General features: G+C 46.3%; 1 protein-coding gene across 13 annotated transcripts in view; it reads right to left on the bottom strand.

Moving 5' to 3' along the window:
* PALM2AKAP2 (PALM2 and AKAP2 fusion) overlaps positions 1-16318 on the bottom strand; it is a 619204-nt gene that overhangs the window by 341819 nt on the left and 261067 nt on the right. For all 13 annotated transcript variants that reach the window (XM_079926224.1, XM_079926225.1, XM_079926226.1 and 10 more), the window contains one exon: positions 14023-14068. In XM_079926224.1, the coding sequence (XP_079782350.1) occupies positions 14023-14068 (46 nt within the window). The remainder of the gene's footprint in view (positions 1-14022; positions 14069-16318) is intronic.

Raw genomic sequence — 16318 nt, 5'->3', positions numbered from 1 at the left:
ATGGGAATGGTTGTGTTCTGATAAAACTTTAGTGTGGACACTGAAATCTGAACTTCATATAATTTTCACATGTCATGAAATTTTTTTTTAAATTTCCAACCATTTACAAATGTACTAACCACGTATTGCTCACAGGCCTTATGAAAGAGAGACTGCAGGCCAGACTTGGCTTGTAGATTGCTGCTTGCTGACTCTGGTCTAGACAGAAAATTGGAATCTCCAATCATTCTTCATTCTGAAGGTACTTTGTAAAATTGATTTTCCTTCTCGTCTCATTATGATTCTGAAATCACACCAGTAAAATTGCTAAATGAAAAAACAAACAAACAAACAAGAGGAATCAATCAACCATCACAGCATTCTCAACCAAAACATCCCGGCTGTGAATGAGCTGGCTGTGAGCTCTGCATGACTCACGGACAACAGACCACAAGGTCCCATCTTGCTCAATGCAAGATATATGGCCTGCTGAAGGCTAGCATTCCAGTGATATTTGCAAAATCACCCAGTGTGAACAATGTCCTTGTTTAGTCTTCGCAATCTCATATTATTCACAGGTTGGGCCAGGGGAGGGGGGTGAAGGGGGGCTGGAAAATGTCCCAGTTTCTGAAATCCAGTTGTCCTCTGCCCTCCAACACACATGAATCCATTTCTTATTCTCCAGAAAGGATACGTCTAGTGGGTTTCTTGAAAACACATTAATGTATTGATGAGGTCCTCTTGGCCTTCCAGTACATGCCCTATCTTCCTACAAACTTATTACTATTTAAAACCAATGAGTATTGATAGACTGGGAGTTTGGGATTGACATATACACACTGCTATGTTTAAAACAGAAACCAAAAAGGACCTACTGTATAGCGCAGGGAACTCTGCTCAATGTTGCATAATAACCTAAACAGGAAAAGAATTTGAAAGATAGATACATGTATATGTATAACTGAATCACGTTGCTGTACACCTGAAACTAATACAACACTGTTAATCAACTATATCCCAATATAAAATAAAAAAATTTTTTAAATAGAAAAAAATGAAATAAGAAAGGGAAAAAAATAAAGTAAAACCAATGAGTATTTTCACACTCACATGGAAGAGTGAAACACAGACCCAGAAAAAGTGTGTTCTAAACTCGGTTGTGAATGCAGCATATATATGTGAAGTGGATGAGCTTGACAGATAAACTACAGGACGCCCAGTTAAATCTGAATTTCAGAAGAACAACAGATCATTTTTTAGTATAAAAGTGTGTCCCCTGCAATAACTGGGCATCCTATAATTTTAGTTGCCAAATGTGGTAACGCTAGTAGAGGCTAGAGAAAAAAGGAACTAGGCTGGAGTGGTAGGTATTTATTAGGGAAAAGCAAGAATTTGTTATAGGTTTGGGAGGGGCATTCATTATGAAAGAGCTACCCACCAAAGACTGGGAACTGCAGTTTCCTGTTCTGGTTAACCCTCTCACCCCAAGTGGTTTTCAGAATCCTTAAAGTCAGGGTGCAAGGTGGGGCCTTTACATTCCAATGTGTACTGAGTTAAAAAAACAGTGTTTCCTGGGGGAGTCCTGAGGGCTGATGGACTGTTCTGCATCCTGGGTGTGCTGGCAGTTACACAAATCTACACGTTACAAAATTCAGAGATGTGTACATCAAAAAGGTCATTTTGCTCTATATTAATTATTATTATTATTTTTTTAAGGAGTGATTTCAGTTGTTACTTCTTACAGAGAATTTGCGAGTTGATCCAGCATGCTGGATAAGGAACGGATTTAAGTAGCAATCCCGACTCTAACCTGAGACTATGGTTTTCTTATAGGGTCCCCATCCAGAGGGCCCTCGATGGGCTTTCGGCAGGTCCCCCACCAATTTGCCCAACAGACCTAAACATACCTACATCTGACTTAGCCTCAGGCTGAAACACTACTACCCTATCACCTCCACATACTACTGGCTTTAAAATTAAATAAAAATGCTGTGAAAGGCAGAAATGGGAAACTGGGGGCCCGAGGTGGGTGTAGGGAGTGAGGTCAGGGGTGAGGAATGAATCCAGCCCGCACACTGTATTAAAATCTCACTGTGTTTGGTTTGGCCCACACAGTGTTTCAATGGTTATGAACATATCAATATCAACAGACTTCCTTCAAAAGCTGGATTTCTAGATGCCTTGAAGAATAGAAGATCTCAGACTTATATTCCCACAAAGTACCCATCAGCTGGAGTTGAATGCTGCCTGCCCTCTGGGGAACCCACCCTCTACGTTCACCACAGTCCCACAAGCTCAGCCACCAGGTCCACCTGACACCTGTGCACAACTGAGATTTTAACGCTCAGTATAAGGCACTCAGCAGGGTGTCTGGCCCATGGGAAGCTCTCAGGAACTGGGAGACCCTTCCTCCCTCCCCCTAAAAGAAAGCTACAGGATCAAGTTACCATCTTTGACTTGCTTTCTGAGCCCTGGGGTGCCCTGTCTCCCTATAGGGGAGAGGTTCTCCTCCTGTTCCCCCCCCCTCCCCAATGCTAAGCCATTCTGCTTCCAGCTTTTCTCTGTGGACCCAGGCTCAGGGCAGATGGAGAGCTGGAATCCTCCAGAGGCAGTGATATGTCAAGATTGAGAGCGATGATGGCGGAAAGGGGAGAGAGAGGAGGGTAACTGAGCAATTACTTTTTTTTTTTTAAATGAATATGTTGAAGTCCTAACTCTTAATTAATTTATTCCTGCTGTGTTGGGTCTTCGTTTCTGTGCGAGGGCTTTCTCTAGTTGTGGCAAGTGGGGGCCACTCTTCATCGCGGTGCGCGGGCCTCTCACTATTGCGGCCTCTCTCATTGCGGAGCACAGACTCCAGATGCGCAGGCTCAGTAGTTGTGGCTCACGGGCCTAGATGCTTCGCGGCACGTGGGATCCTCCCAGACCAGGGCTCGAACCCGTGTCCCCTGCATTAGCAGGCAGATTCTCAACCACTGCGCCACCAGGGAAGCCCTGAGCAATTACTTTTACCTTCGCCTCCTCTGTGTTGTCAGGGCCAATGCTTTCTCTTCATCGTGGCCATCATATCCAATGCTGATGGGATGGACATCTGTCATTCTCACTCCCGTGTGAATAAGGATGGGGAGTGATCAGGCTGCCAAAGCCTCATTTCTAGTAGCTGGTACCATTAGAGAGTACATTCTACAGCCAGCCTCCAGGACCTGCCCTGCCTTCCGACCCATCCCCACAGACCTATCCCAGCTGTTGTTAAATATCCTTTGGGTTTTGCTGCAAGTTTTATTTGATGACCAGCACTAAATTCTGAACACGTATGCTCAGACTTCACTGTTCATGAACAAGGCTGCCTATATACCACCTGGAAAAGAAAAATGGGCACTCAGATGATGGGCTCATCACTATCGAGAGTGTGTTTTTGCTTCCTGGATAAGCAGTATTTCTTTTCAAGGCCATTCACATTAGCTTCAAGCTTTCCAGATCTTTTTTTTAAACTGATCATTTTTTTTCCCCAGCTTTAAGGTATGATTGACAAATAAAAGTTGTATATGTTTACAGTGTACAACATGATGTTTTGATATGCATTGTGAAATAATTATCACAGTCAAGCTAATTCACATATCCATCACCTCACACAGTTACCATTTTTGTGTTTAATGACAACACGTGAGATCTACTCTCTTAGCAGATTTCAAGTATATAATACATGATTATTAACCACAGTCACCATGCTGTACATTAGGTTTTCAGAACTTATTCAACTTATAACTGGAAGTTATACCCTTTGATCAACATCGCCCCCTTTCCCCCACTTCTCAGCCTCTAGTACCCATCACTCTCCTCTGTTACTATAAGTTCAATGGTTTTTTTTTAGATTCCACATATAAGTGAGATTATAGGTATTTATCTTTCTGTGTCTGGCTTTTTTCACTTAGCAGAATGCCCTCCAGGGTCCAACCATGTTGTCACAAATGGCAGGACTTCCTTCTTTTTAAAGGCTAAATAATATTCCACTCTGTATGTACCACCTTTTCTTTATCCAATCATTTGTCAATGGACACTTAGGTTGTTTTCATCTCTTGGCTACTGTGAATAGTGATGCTGTAATGAACATGGGAGTGCATCTATCTCTCCAAGATAGTGATTTTATTTCCTTGGGATGTATACCCAGAAGTGGGATTCCTGGATCACATGGCAGTTCTATTTTGAATTTCTTGAGGAACCTCTACACTCTTTTCCACTTTTCAGATCTTATATGTCTCACAGTCCCACTGGGGCAAGGAAATTTTCAAACCATTTCCCAACCCATTAGAGGCAGCAAGTATCATCAACCCAAGCTGACAAGTCAGGCCATGGAAACTCTGTTTAAGATGAACCAGGAAGGACTTCCCTGGCAGTCCAGTGGTTAGGACTCCGTACTTCCAGTGCAGGGGTCACGGGTTTGATCCCTGGTCAGGGAACTAAGATCCCACATGCCGCACGGAACGGCTAAAAATAAATAAATAAATTAACTAATTAAAATAATCTACTACTCACAATAAAGATTATCCTCAACCATATTGTTTAAAAAAAAGAAAAAGAAAAAGATGAACCAGGAGCCCGGGGGGAGCCTCTGGATTGACCCCATGCCTCTTGGCCGAAAGGTACCTCTCCCAGCTTCTCTATCCATCACATAAGGACATGCATCTATCACAGCTGCCCCAATCCTGAAGCCCCATGTGGTACTTACTGGTCTCAAAAATTGTTTGCACTATTACTCAAACTCAGAGAAAGAGGATCCCCTCGCTACCACCAAGGGGTTAAGTTTTCAAGCATATGTTTTTCTCTTAAGAATAACGTTTTTTTAATAATCCTCAAAGTTTTAAGTTTCAGCCCTGAACTAAAAAATAAAGTGAATCCTCAGATGACTGGTTATAATTTAGAAGGGGGGAAAAAATCCCACCCACCTAGAATAGTAAGTAAATCGGTATAATGTAGCAAAGAAGTAAGGGCAGGTTTTACAAATGCCTTGAAGACATTTTGGAGGGCACAGCCTGTCAAGAGCCTGGAAGCCCGCAGGGTAATGAAGTAGGCTGCCAGAGGGGATATGATGAGGGGTAAGATGTGTTCTGAGGTTTGGCTCACAGCCTTTGCATCTACAGCTAGGGCTTTCACCTTGGGGGCGCATGTGCCTTTTCATTCCCCTTCCATTTTATGCGAGGGGAAGGGACCAGGTTCCCTATTCCTTTCTTCCAGCTAAGCTCAGAGGATGCTATAGGAGTATTGATACTAGAGTCAAAGACTAGCCCCGAAATACTTTTAATATAAGTTCAGCATTATGTAAATAGGCTATAGGCTTGTCTCTGTCTGTCTCTCTGTGTATTTAATAATCTCCTTTTGTGGATTCTAATTCAACATGAGACTAATGGAAAAGACTGACATACCCATTAACCAAGGGCATATGTAGCTCCAACATGCTCCCCCACCCCCCCAAACCTCTGCTTCTGCCGGCATTTCCTGCCAGAAATAGGTCTCAGCTGTGCGGTATTCGCCCAAACCCAGCGCTCAAGTGCAAACTTGCCTCTATGAAGCGCCCATGCTGGGCGGCCATCACCCAACAGTCTGTCCGTGTTCTCTTAGGTCTCATCCTGCACAGTGTGGCCTCTGTGCTTTGTGTTTTAGGACAAATAAGAGCCTGGGTGAGGCTGAATCCATCTGAATATGAAGGGTTGGTTCAAACAATGGATGCTACAATTAGGATGAGGAAGCCTGGAGGACATCTTGACAAGAATAAACTCCTCTTTGATATGCCAATGACAAGCCTGGCTTGTGCACACAGACTGGCTTAGGATAGAATCACTAACCATCATTAAGTAAATGAACCTCACTTGCTTGCTCATCGTGACCTCCTACTAGAGTTGCTCCCGTGAGAAGCAGCTGCGTTGAGAATCAGGCCTGAAGGCTGGAGAGGCTGCCACAAGACTTGATTAGCTGATCTGCTCTGGGACTTCTCCATCTATAGCATCATGATATGTAGCATGTATATTTCTCAAAGGGGCTCCCACTGTACTGCTGGATATCTGCTCTGTTGCATGACTTCTTGTCTCACTGAGGTGCCCCCTAAGGCCTCCCCAACTGAATTTTACAGCCCATGGTTTTGATCAGCCAATCCCAATCCCAAGCATACCCTTGAAACAGGTGTCTTCAATTTTACTTTATTTAAATAGATTAAGACAAGTACCCAAGACAAACAAGATCTCCTCTGTATTAGTCACTTGATGTAAGAGGAACACAACTATACCACTTTCCAACTGAGCTACGTTCAGGCTCTAATTAAGACTTGAATTTGGTCTTTCATTCCATTTCACCTCTTTAAAATATACACACTTCACAAACTCCTGGGCATGTCACAGTGGGCGTGTGCCACTTATGAAGACCCAGACCATCCTCTCCCTTTGCTACTGGTCTTCTACCACATCCCCACGGGTTTTCCACGTGTATTCCCCAGAACAGCAGCTGCAGCTGCGAAGAATAAACCCTGGGAACCTGTTAGAAATGCAAATTCTCAGGCTCCACCCCAGATCTACTAAATCAAACACTCTGGGAGTGGGACCCAGCAATCTGTGTGTTTAAGGAGCCCTCCATGCCCTCCAGGGCATGCTCCTAATGCACTGAAGTTTGAGAATCACAGTTCTACACCATTTCTGGCCCAAAGCCTACGCCCAATAGCAGTTGCTGCCACTATTAGTAGTCCTGAGCCCAGCTCCCTCTCCCTACATTGTCTACTTGAGGCTGACAACAAATCAAAACCATCTCAAACACCTGGGTAACACGTGCTGGCTCAATGTGCCTACCTTGCTCTTAAAGGTGCTTCTGGGATAACAGGAATTTCCCACACCAAGCTGCTGTCTTTTAAATTTTTCTGTTAATTTTGAGATAGCAATCTCCTACCTAGATGTGAACTTTGAGTTACAATAATGTCAGTGGTTGCAAGGAGCTCATTTAATATAAAAAAGTATGGGGGGGGGGGACTTCCCTGGTGGCGCAGTGGTTGAGAATCCGCCTGCCAGTGCAGGGGACATGGGTTCGAGCCCTGGTCCGGGAAGATCACACATACCATGGAGCAACTAGGCCGGTGCACCAAAACTACTGAGCCTGCACTCTAGAGCCCATGAGCCACAACTACTGAAGCCCACATGCCTAGAGCCCGTGCTCCACCATGACAGAAGCCACCGCAATAAGAAGCCTGCGCACTGCACCAAAGACCCTATGCAGCCAAAAATAAAGAAATAAAAAATATAGGAGGGCTTCCCTGGTGGCACAGTGGTTGAGAATCCGCCTGCCGATGCAGCAGACACAGGTTCGTGCCCCGGTCCGGGAGGATCTCACATGCCACGGAGCGGCTAGGCCCGTGAGCCATGGCTGCCGAGCCTGCACGTCCAGAGCCTGTGCTCCGCAACAGGAGAGGCCACAACAGTGAGAGGCCTGTGTACCGCAAAAAAAAAAAAAAAAAAAAAAGGAAATATGCACTATTTTTCCAATGATCCAAACATTTGTACACCAAACTCATAAGGCCCTATTGAAAATGCACCCTGATTTTGTAACATTTTGAAAGATCTCAGGGGAGCTGGTACTACCACTTCACGGCATCCTTATGAAATCCAAACAAGTCCACGCATAAGGAAAGCACATGGTAATGTTCAAAGCTCTACCTACATGTGGAGGTCACGAAAGGTCAACCCGTTGGCCAAAAGGAATTTTGTTGTGTCCACGAATTTTTTAAAAGCTTTTAAGCTACTTGATGCTATTCTTTTTGAAACGGGAGATCTCACATTTTAAAAAGGAAGATTTCTGGCTTCTCTTGAGAATCAGTTGATGTGACAACATAGGACCCACGTGCTCACCTGGTATAAATTAACTGTACCTTCACTGAGAAGTGATATCTGCTCTCCAGGTCCTTAACGATTTCCCACTCAATCCGTGTCAATCGTTTATGTTACAGGCTGGCTCCCGGGTCCTTTTGGGTTTGCAACTCCTGTCGACTATAAACAATCCTTTCCATTGTTTTTATTAGTATCCTCCTGCACTGCAAACTCTCAGGTGTTATTATACTCATGAAATTTCCCAGTTTGGCAATTCACCAGTTGAGGTGAAAAGAATTCATCTTTCACCCTTTGCGTCCATTTTCTCCATAAAGATGCATGTGTTATGATTTGTTGATTCGCTTACTATAAACAGAAAACTTTTGTTGACTGTTTTCTGTACCCCTGCTCTGAGTATTTCCCACAAAATATCTCAAATAACCTTCACAACAATTCCATGAGGTGGGTATTATAATTATCTCCAACTTACAGATGAGGAAACCGAGGGCCAGCAAGGTCTCACAGATACTAATAGAAAAGCTGGGATGTGAGCCAAGGCTTTCGTACACCTGAATCCACGCTTGTTACTCACCAGACTGTGAGGTACTGACAGCCCTGGGGACCACCGTCTCTGTGCACCAATGCCATTTGCTGCCTCAGTCAACATCACACTACATGATGATCAACTCTCACTGCCAAGGAAGTTGATCAACATCCCCAAAAACGATCAGTGACGAAACGTGGGTAGTTCAAAGGACCAATAGCAGTGGTCCACAAAGCACTGGGTAACCCCAAAGAAATGCAGAGAAGCCTTCACTGAGCCCTGTTTTTCTTCTAAATATTAACAAATCATAACCCACAAACCCCCCTGCTTGGCTTTTTAAATGATGACTGCTCTATTTCACAGGGGACTTGCCAGAGCAGCTACTCTTTGTCCCAAGAGGCTAAAGCCTGATATACTCAGAGGTACAAATAAATGGTCAGACAGGTGTATGGCCCTTGGGCATATCTGTGTAAGGCCTGCCTTGTCACTCCCAGACCTGGTAATGACACTGAATGGGCCCTCAGTGGCTGAGCGGCCCTGCAGAGTCAGCTGGGGCAAACTCTTCCTTGGCACCAATGTCCTGAGCAAACCATTTTTTAAGCCTCAACTTGAACTTTTAGAAGCAGGGTACCATTTATGTAGAAGAAGATAACAAATGACTGGGATCTTCAATTCTCCAGCCCTTTACCAGCTGCCTGCCAACGACAGAGGTTCATGTCCAGGGAGGGTCCCCCCAAGAATCACAGTTTTTGTTACTATAGGTCTTGGGCTTGGGTCTCTAGAACCCCTGAGGGATCCCTGACCTGGGAAGCTGGGCTGGATCACACGCAAATGGCAGCCAGGACTTTTGTCCAAGCCATGCAGGCCAACCGAAGCGGCCTGAATCAGCACGGGCTGACTGGCCTCCTTAGCCTTTGGTCCCCACCGCAACCCTGGCACTCAAGGTCTTATTGCTCAGAGGCAAGAAGAACACTGAGAGATGAAGCCAAGGAAATGCCAAGAGTGTTTTTTTGTGGGTAAAAGGCATAACCAGCCTAAGCCACCCACCTACGTCTGGGCCTTCTCAGGACAGAGAATGGGGTCAGGTGGGAGCCATAGGCCACTATCTGTACCCTCTGGGGGAGAATTTTAAGAGGGAGAGGGGTCCAAAGTGAAATCCCCCAAAAGGCAGATTCCACAGAGTCATGGCTAGGCCCACATACCCCCAAGCTCACCCCTTTCCCCACCGCCAGCTCAGAAGGATCCTAGGGGCAGCTCCAGCCCCTAGCACAGCACCCCTCCAAGGCTAGACGTGCCACTAACACGAGGAATCAGGAGTCAGGAGAGAGATACAACTCTTCCACACCTCCCTGTGTGAGCCCAGATGCCTCTGTATACTCGACTGTAAAGTGGAGACAATGAGACCTGCCCAGCGCAGCTCAGAATTAAGGTATCACGTGCAGGTTTTTGTAAAGTGCTGTACAAATGCCGAAGATCGTTTTCATTATTCGACAGAGTCTGAGTTCTCATTAAGTGACAACATTCCCTAAAGAGCCAGTGTAGGTTGGATTGGCACCTCATATCTCAGTAAATATGGACACACTCACACGTGTCCGTATTTTCTATGTCTCTGAGGGCTTTTGCCCACAATGACCACTGAAACGTTCAGTTATCTTCACCAGGGCCCAAGGAAGACTCTCTTCCTCTCGGATGTGCAGACATAACAACATCCTCCCCTCAAACTGGTTTCTATTGAGACACAGTGGTTTGTTCTCCAAGGGAATGTTACTCACTCGGTTAGAACTCCCATTGGGTATTTCCATGCACTGAAACCCAGCTTGGAAGACTCTCAAAAGGATGTGGCCTCCTGGTTTGTCTCAGCCTTTCCTGATGCTACTGAATCAGTCTGCTTCTGCCTCATCCGCTCACACAGAGGCTGCCGAACCACCCAGTGAGCTCGTGGGAAGAGCACGAGATGCTGCCACCATCTTGTGGGGAGCCAATCCTGGCAGTGGTCAATAAAGGGGCTCCAGTGTCCTCCAGTGTGGGTTCTGATCCTGGCCTTGACACTTTCTGTTAAGGTCGGGCTCTTTAAAATGTGGACAATATAGACGTTCCTCCCCCATCAGCTTATTAGGATTAAATGGCATCATCTGTGTTCAAATGCACTTGCGTCTCCTTGCTGAGTCGGTGCCTTTGGCTACTGACTTAACTTCTTCATGTGTTTCGCTTTCCCTTTCTTATACTAACTATTTCAAATCAATAATAAACTAACAACAAGCAAGTGAATAAACACCTTCTGCTCATTGGGAAGTTACTGTGTTATTTTACATTTTTTTTTCAACCTTCAAGACTTGCTCAAACATCTCCTCTCTTGGAAAGTGCTCTATAACTCCTCCAGGTCAGCTTACCTGCTCCAGGTGTGTGCTCATTTGCATAAGTATTCCTGCTACTGAATAGTAATTGTTTATGTTAGACTATTAACAACTTAAGATTTTTTTTTTAAAGAACACACGTCACAAGAGCCCTGCTGAATAGAAAATGGTCAATAAATGGCAACTGTATTATTATGCCCTGAATGATTACCCGCATTCATTGTGCTATAGAGGCATCTTGCTGTCTTCTAAAATTACAACTTTGGGAGAGTCCCTACGGATGGAGGGAGCACCTGGGAGTAGAGACACTTGTCAAGATGGATTTGCTCCTCTTTTGACAGGAAGTAGGCTGAGATTCATCTTTTCTCATTGATTAGTCTCTGGACACAACTGGAAGATTCAATTAAAGCACTATAGTTTCTGAGTATTTCACTCCCTTGGGGGGAAAAAAATCCCACAGATGATCATGTGGCTAGTAGGTCACAGGACATCTGTCCCTTTTCGAACTTAAGTGTGCGAAGGGTAAAGTCTTCCCTCTGATGGCTGAAACTTGGGGACACTGACTTTTTGGTATTGCCAGTCCCTTCCGAGAGGCAATACTTTGTAAATACCTACTGCATGACCGGATGGATGGATCCTCCAGTCACATCTCTGCACCTGGTCTGAGGAGCTAGCGAAATTGACACTGGGCTGAGCTCTGGCCTTCAGTCGAGTAAAGGAAAGGATAAAGAAGGCTATTTAGACTTTTTCTGTTTCAGAGATGTTGCCTCTCACCCTCACAGGACAAGGCAGCAGTGTAGACAGGAATTGGGGGCTCTAGACCATCTACTGGCCCCTCCATGCCAGGTCCTTCACCTGCACCATATCGAAACCTTACAGCCAGCCCCTGAGGTAGAACTCATGAGCCCCCGTTACAGATGAAGGAACCAAGGTCCGGACTAAAGAGTACCCAAGAGTCTACAGATTAGAATCTCCAGCTATCTGCTTTTCCTCTTGGAGAGGAGCCCAAGTTGGTGAAGAGATAAAGAATCATTCTCTTCCTCCTGGGGGGAAGCGGGGTGGCGGGGGGGATGAACTGGGAGATTGGGATTGACATATATACACTACTATGTATAAAATAGATAACCAATAACAAAAAACAAACAAACAAAAGAATCATTCTCTTCCTCCTTCACATCTCCAGAGAGACTTCAGGAGGGCTAGGCTCTGGCGGCAGCCTCGTGAGCTCCTGAGGGTCCCCTGAGAACCCCAGGAAGGCGGCAGAAAGAGGCAAGTTTGCAAAATTTGGAGAGTATGCGTTAGACCAAAGCACGGCACAGAACTATTTACTGATGTGGTCACAAGCCCCTCCACCCCATCTCAATTCTCTCTCTCTTTCTCTGTCTGTCTGTCTGTCTCTCTCTCTCTCTCTCACACACACCGTTAATTCGATGTTAGAAAGTCTGCACTAATAACAACAGATATATTCATTGAGGCCGAATCATTCATGAGAATCATCAACACCTTCCCAGGTACAGGACAAACTCAACTCCGCAACTGAACAGGCATGACAATTCCAGCAGACTGGCTAGATCTTTCTTGAAAGTCCATTTAGCCTCTGCTGGGATTACCCAGCCCCATTCGGAAAAGGGTGGCCCAAGTGTAAGCTGCTACTGGCTCCCCGTTCAGAAAGCAAGTCCTTTCATGAGGCTCAGCTGTTCCTCAGGCATCCAGTAAAGCTGGTCATGCAAAGGCAGAGAATGTGACAACTGTTGGAAACCTTCGGCGGCCTCCGATGGGAGCAACTGAACCTTCTCCGGAGCAGCCACTTCATGGACAGTTAAAGCAGCCTATTATTCAGTTTATATAAAGCACCCACCAGCGACATGGCACCAAGAACGGAATATCTCCATTCTTAGCAAGTTCATGACATACTGGCCACACTGCTGGGCCACCAACTCTAGAAACCGTAAACGACCTCACTAACCATCAAAATACACATACTCAGAGGGAAAGGGAAAGAAAAAAAAAAAAGCCTTCCTGAGTTCTGAGGACCAAGTTCAAAGATTGCCCAACAGGCAAAAAAGCCATAGCATTCAACAGTGCCAACAGTCTCTCTCGCTTCAGCTGTAAAGTCTCCAAGACATTTTAAGATTTGAAGACTTTGATAAAGAGGATCTCAGAGCCACAGAGACCACATCAAACGCTTCTTTAAAAAAGAAGAGTCTGTATGCATTTCCCAGTGAAGGATCCGTCCAAAGGGTTTTAAAAACACTTTAATATACTTTGCTTCCAAAACATTACACACCATTTCTCCAACAAATTTACATGTGTTTCCAGGGAACTCCTGGACCCAAAAGAAAAAAAAAAGTACTTAGGTAAAAGAATGTCTGGCGATTCTTTTATGCCAATATGTTAAGAGACCTCTTTTAATTGCTATTATTTCATATAGCAGCAGTAATCATTCCCTCATCTGAAAAGGAAATATATAATCCAGCTGCGGTGGCTCCAGTAAAAATACCACATCTGTGGATCACTGGCAGCACTGTGGCAGGACTGCTCAAATTTAGGCAGCTTTCGAGCTCTTTTATACCCAAGATGCACATGGGTACACTTTTCTGAGAGTGCACATAAACTTTGCCAAAACTGGTTGCTCCTTTGTATGCTGAAAATAGGTTTTCAGATGATCCACACCTAGAAGAAGGAGGCTCTCTTGGAATATTATTTCCAGGACCCAGTTGTTCTAAGAAGTCCCCAGACCACCCGCCCCCCCCCCACCCCCCACCCAGGGTGATGGCTTGCGCCAGTGCCCTTGTCAATATCAAACAGAACAGGGAAAATGAACACTCCCGCTTTCAGGGAGGAGGTTCTACCGCGTGGCTGGCAGTGGAGCTGATTGCTGGTTTTCCACTTAGCACACCAACAGCTTCCACAGAGTGGATGGCAGCCACCGTTCTGGTGACCGTTCCCGCCATTCTCCAGTGTCTGAAGTCAGAGTATTACTGAGCACTGGGTGGTAATATTCCAGGAATCGCCCCCCCACCCCCACCCCTCATGCTCCTGTTTAGTCTTTCCCCAAAGCCCAGTAGCAAGCATCTTATTTCTAAGCCAATCTTCCACATTCAAATCCCCAGCCCAAAGCGCGCCCTGGGGCTTTCCATCTACAGACCATAAAGGAAAAAGCAGCGTAGCTGAGCCTTGACAGACTTTTATCCCCAAAACACATGTCCTGCGGCTACTGTGCTGGAATGTCGATGGCCCCGAAGCACTCGGGGTCCTCTTCCATCCCAGACAATAGAGCAAGAAAATAAAATGAAAGTGGACTTACTGCTATGGCTTGCAGCCTTTCCTTGTGCAATTCCGCCTCTGCCATCCTGGAGAAGGGCACACAGGGAGGGAAGGAAGAAAGAAAAACAAAACACACGCTGTAGTCACCTAAGGAAATTGATGGACACCCCGGGGGGACTTTGCTAGAAACCCAGGGAGAGCCGAGGGGCGTCCGGGGATCCGCTTCGGAGGTGGCGGGCAGAGCTGTGTGCGCGGCTGGCTCGCCCGGCTCAGCCTCTGGCCCCCGCCCGCCCGGCCGCCTGGCTGCGCCCCAGCGCCGCCGCTCCCTGCATCTCCCCGCCGCCGGCCGCGCCAGTCGGGGACGTGGGCCACTGGCAGCAGCCGGGAGGGCGCGCTCGCCCAGCGCTCGTCCTCCGCCCTGACGTCTCCGCGCCTCGCTCCGCCCCTGGGGTGTGGGGGAACCCGCGGCCGCAGCCCCGGGCTGCTCTAAGCGGGCGGGAGACACCGGGGCTGCAGCCGCGGGGAGTGGGGAGGCCCCCAAGGCGCGGCCGGGCAGCGCGCGGGCGGGCTGGCACCCGGGGCGCACCGGGAGCCGCTAGGGCGCACGGTTGGTGCGCCCAGGTGGACACGTGCTCACTGGGGACGTGCAGACGCCAGCCCAGGGGCCTCTAGCAGAAAGCGGGGCCCCAGCACGTCCTGCCTGCCAAACGCTTCGACTCCACGTGGGGACATTTCCAACTGCCTCATCCACATGCCTTCAATGGCAGGCTCCTCAGCGGTCAAGTTGGCCAAGGGCAGGGTGTAGCTCAGCACAGGCCATCCCTCTGCTCTGTGAGGCCAAATATGGGTTAGAAAGACAACCGAGAGTTTGTAGTTATAGGTGCTCGGCTAGGATGGGCTTGATCACTTATTAGCTGTGAAGCCTCGGGCAAGTCACTTAACCACTCTGAACCTCAGTTTCCTCATCTAAAAAATGGAGTGTCTGTCAGTGCCGAATGAGATAAAGTATGCCTACAAAGGTGCTTTGTAAAGGGCAATCTGTTCTGAACATTATCCTGTGACATCCTGGGCTGAAACTCAGAATCTTTACTTCTGTACTCAGTCTCTGAAAGGAAAAGTAGGATCTGGTCACCAAAACACTTCACCTCTTCTTTATTGAAACAGGCGGCAGTTCTAAAGTGCATCTTTTATGCCAGGGCCTGGGCTGGAAATGAGAGATAGATAAGATCAGATCCAGTCCAAAAGGAAACAAAAAGCTAAAAACAAAATACGTCTTCACCTCCAGGAGGGGGCTGCTAGAATTCCCAACATTCATAAGCAAACTTTCCTCCATAAAATGAAATAAACATGGGGGAAAAAACCAATGTGACCTCTTTAGATCCTTGATGACTCTATAAATGCAAAACTTAAGAAGGCATTTTGAAAGGTAGGCACATCAAATTTCTCCAAATCACCTCTTTCCTGGGCAAATTCTTGCAATTTCTACTAAATCACCTTCTCAACATTCAGAGAGGTTTCACCTGTCACTTGAAGAGCAATTACTACTCTGCCCAAAGACTGAAGCAGTCACCAAAACAGTTTCACTGATTGATTGTTTTCTCTTTCTTTTCATAACAGGCGTAGGTGGAGCTGTTTGTGTCGTAAATCCAAGGCAACACCAGATTTGACATCCCCCTCCAGTATATCCAGAACTTCTGCTTTCTGGCTAAGACCCATCACTTTCTTCAAACGCTTCATTTTCTCTTCACTTGCAGTGCCAGCTCCAGAGGACAAGTTTTTTGAGGGGTGTTAGCTCACAAATAAACAAAGCTTTTAGTACTTCGGCAGAGTGACTGCGTACCCAACAAGAGTAGAGAATACAAGATGAGCGAAGTGAGACCAGAGAGGTGGAAAGCCTCAGCCAGAGTCATGGAGCTAGGATTTCAACTTAGATCAGACCCTCCAGAGCTCATGTTTATAACCACCAGGCACCAGGCTCGGCCAGTAATATGAAGGTGGGGCAGCCCCCGGTGATGAATAAGTGGTCCTTTCCCCTCCAGTTACACAGATATTAAAAAGGAATTAGAAGAGCACAGCAATGTGAATGCACATAGTGTCACTGAACTGCATACTTAAAAGTGGTTAAAATGGTAAATTTTATGTTATGTATATTTTACTATGCTAAATTTTTAAAAGGCATGATGGAAGGTGAGATGGAGTGGAAGACAGGCTTAGGCATCTTTTGGAAGTGACCAGTTGGAAAGCTTTGAATCTCAAGATAGAAGAATCACGATCGGGGACACATACCTGGGTGTCATCTACATTGTGGTTATAGCTAAAGAAAGAATGGCCAGGGT

Source organism: Stenella coeruleoalba (assembly GCF_951394435.1).
Source record: "Stenella coeruleoalba genome assembly, chromosome: 7".
NCBI lineage: Eukaryota > Metazoa > Chordata > Mammalia > Artiodactyla > Delphinidae > Stenella > Stenella coeruleoalba.
This window is presented reverse-complemented; position numbering and strand designations above follow the sequence as displayed.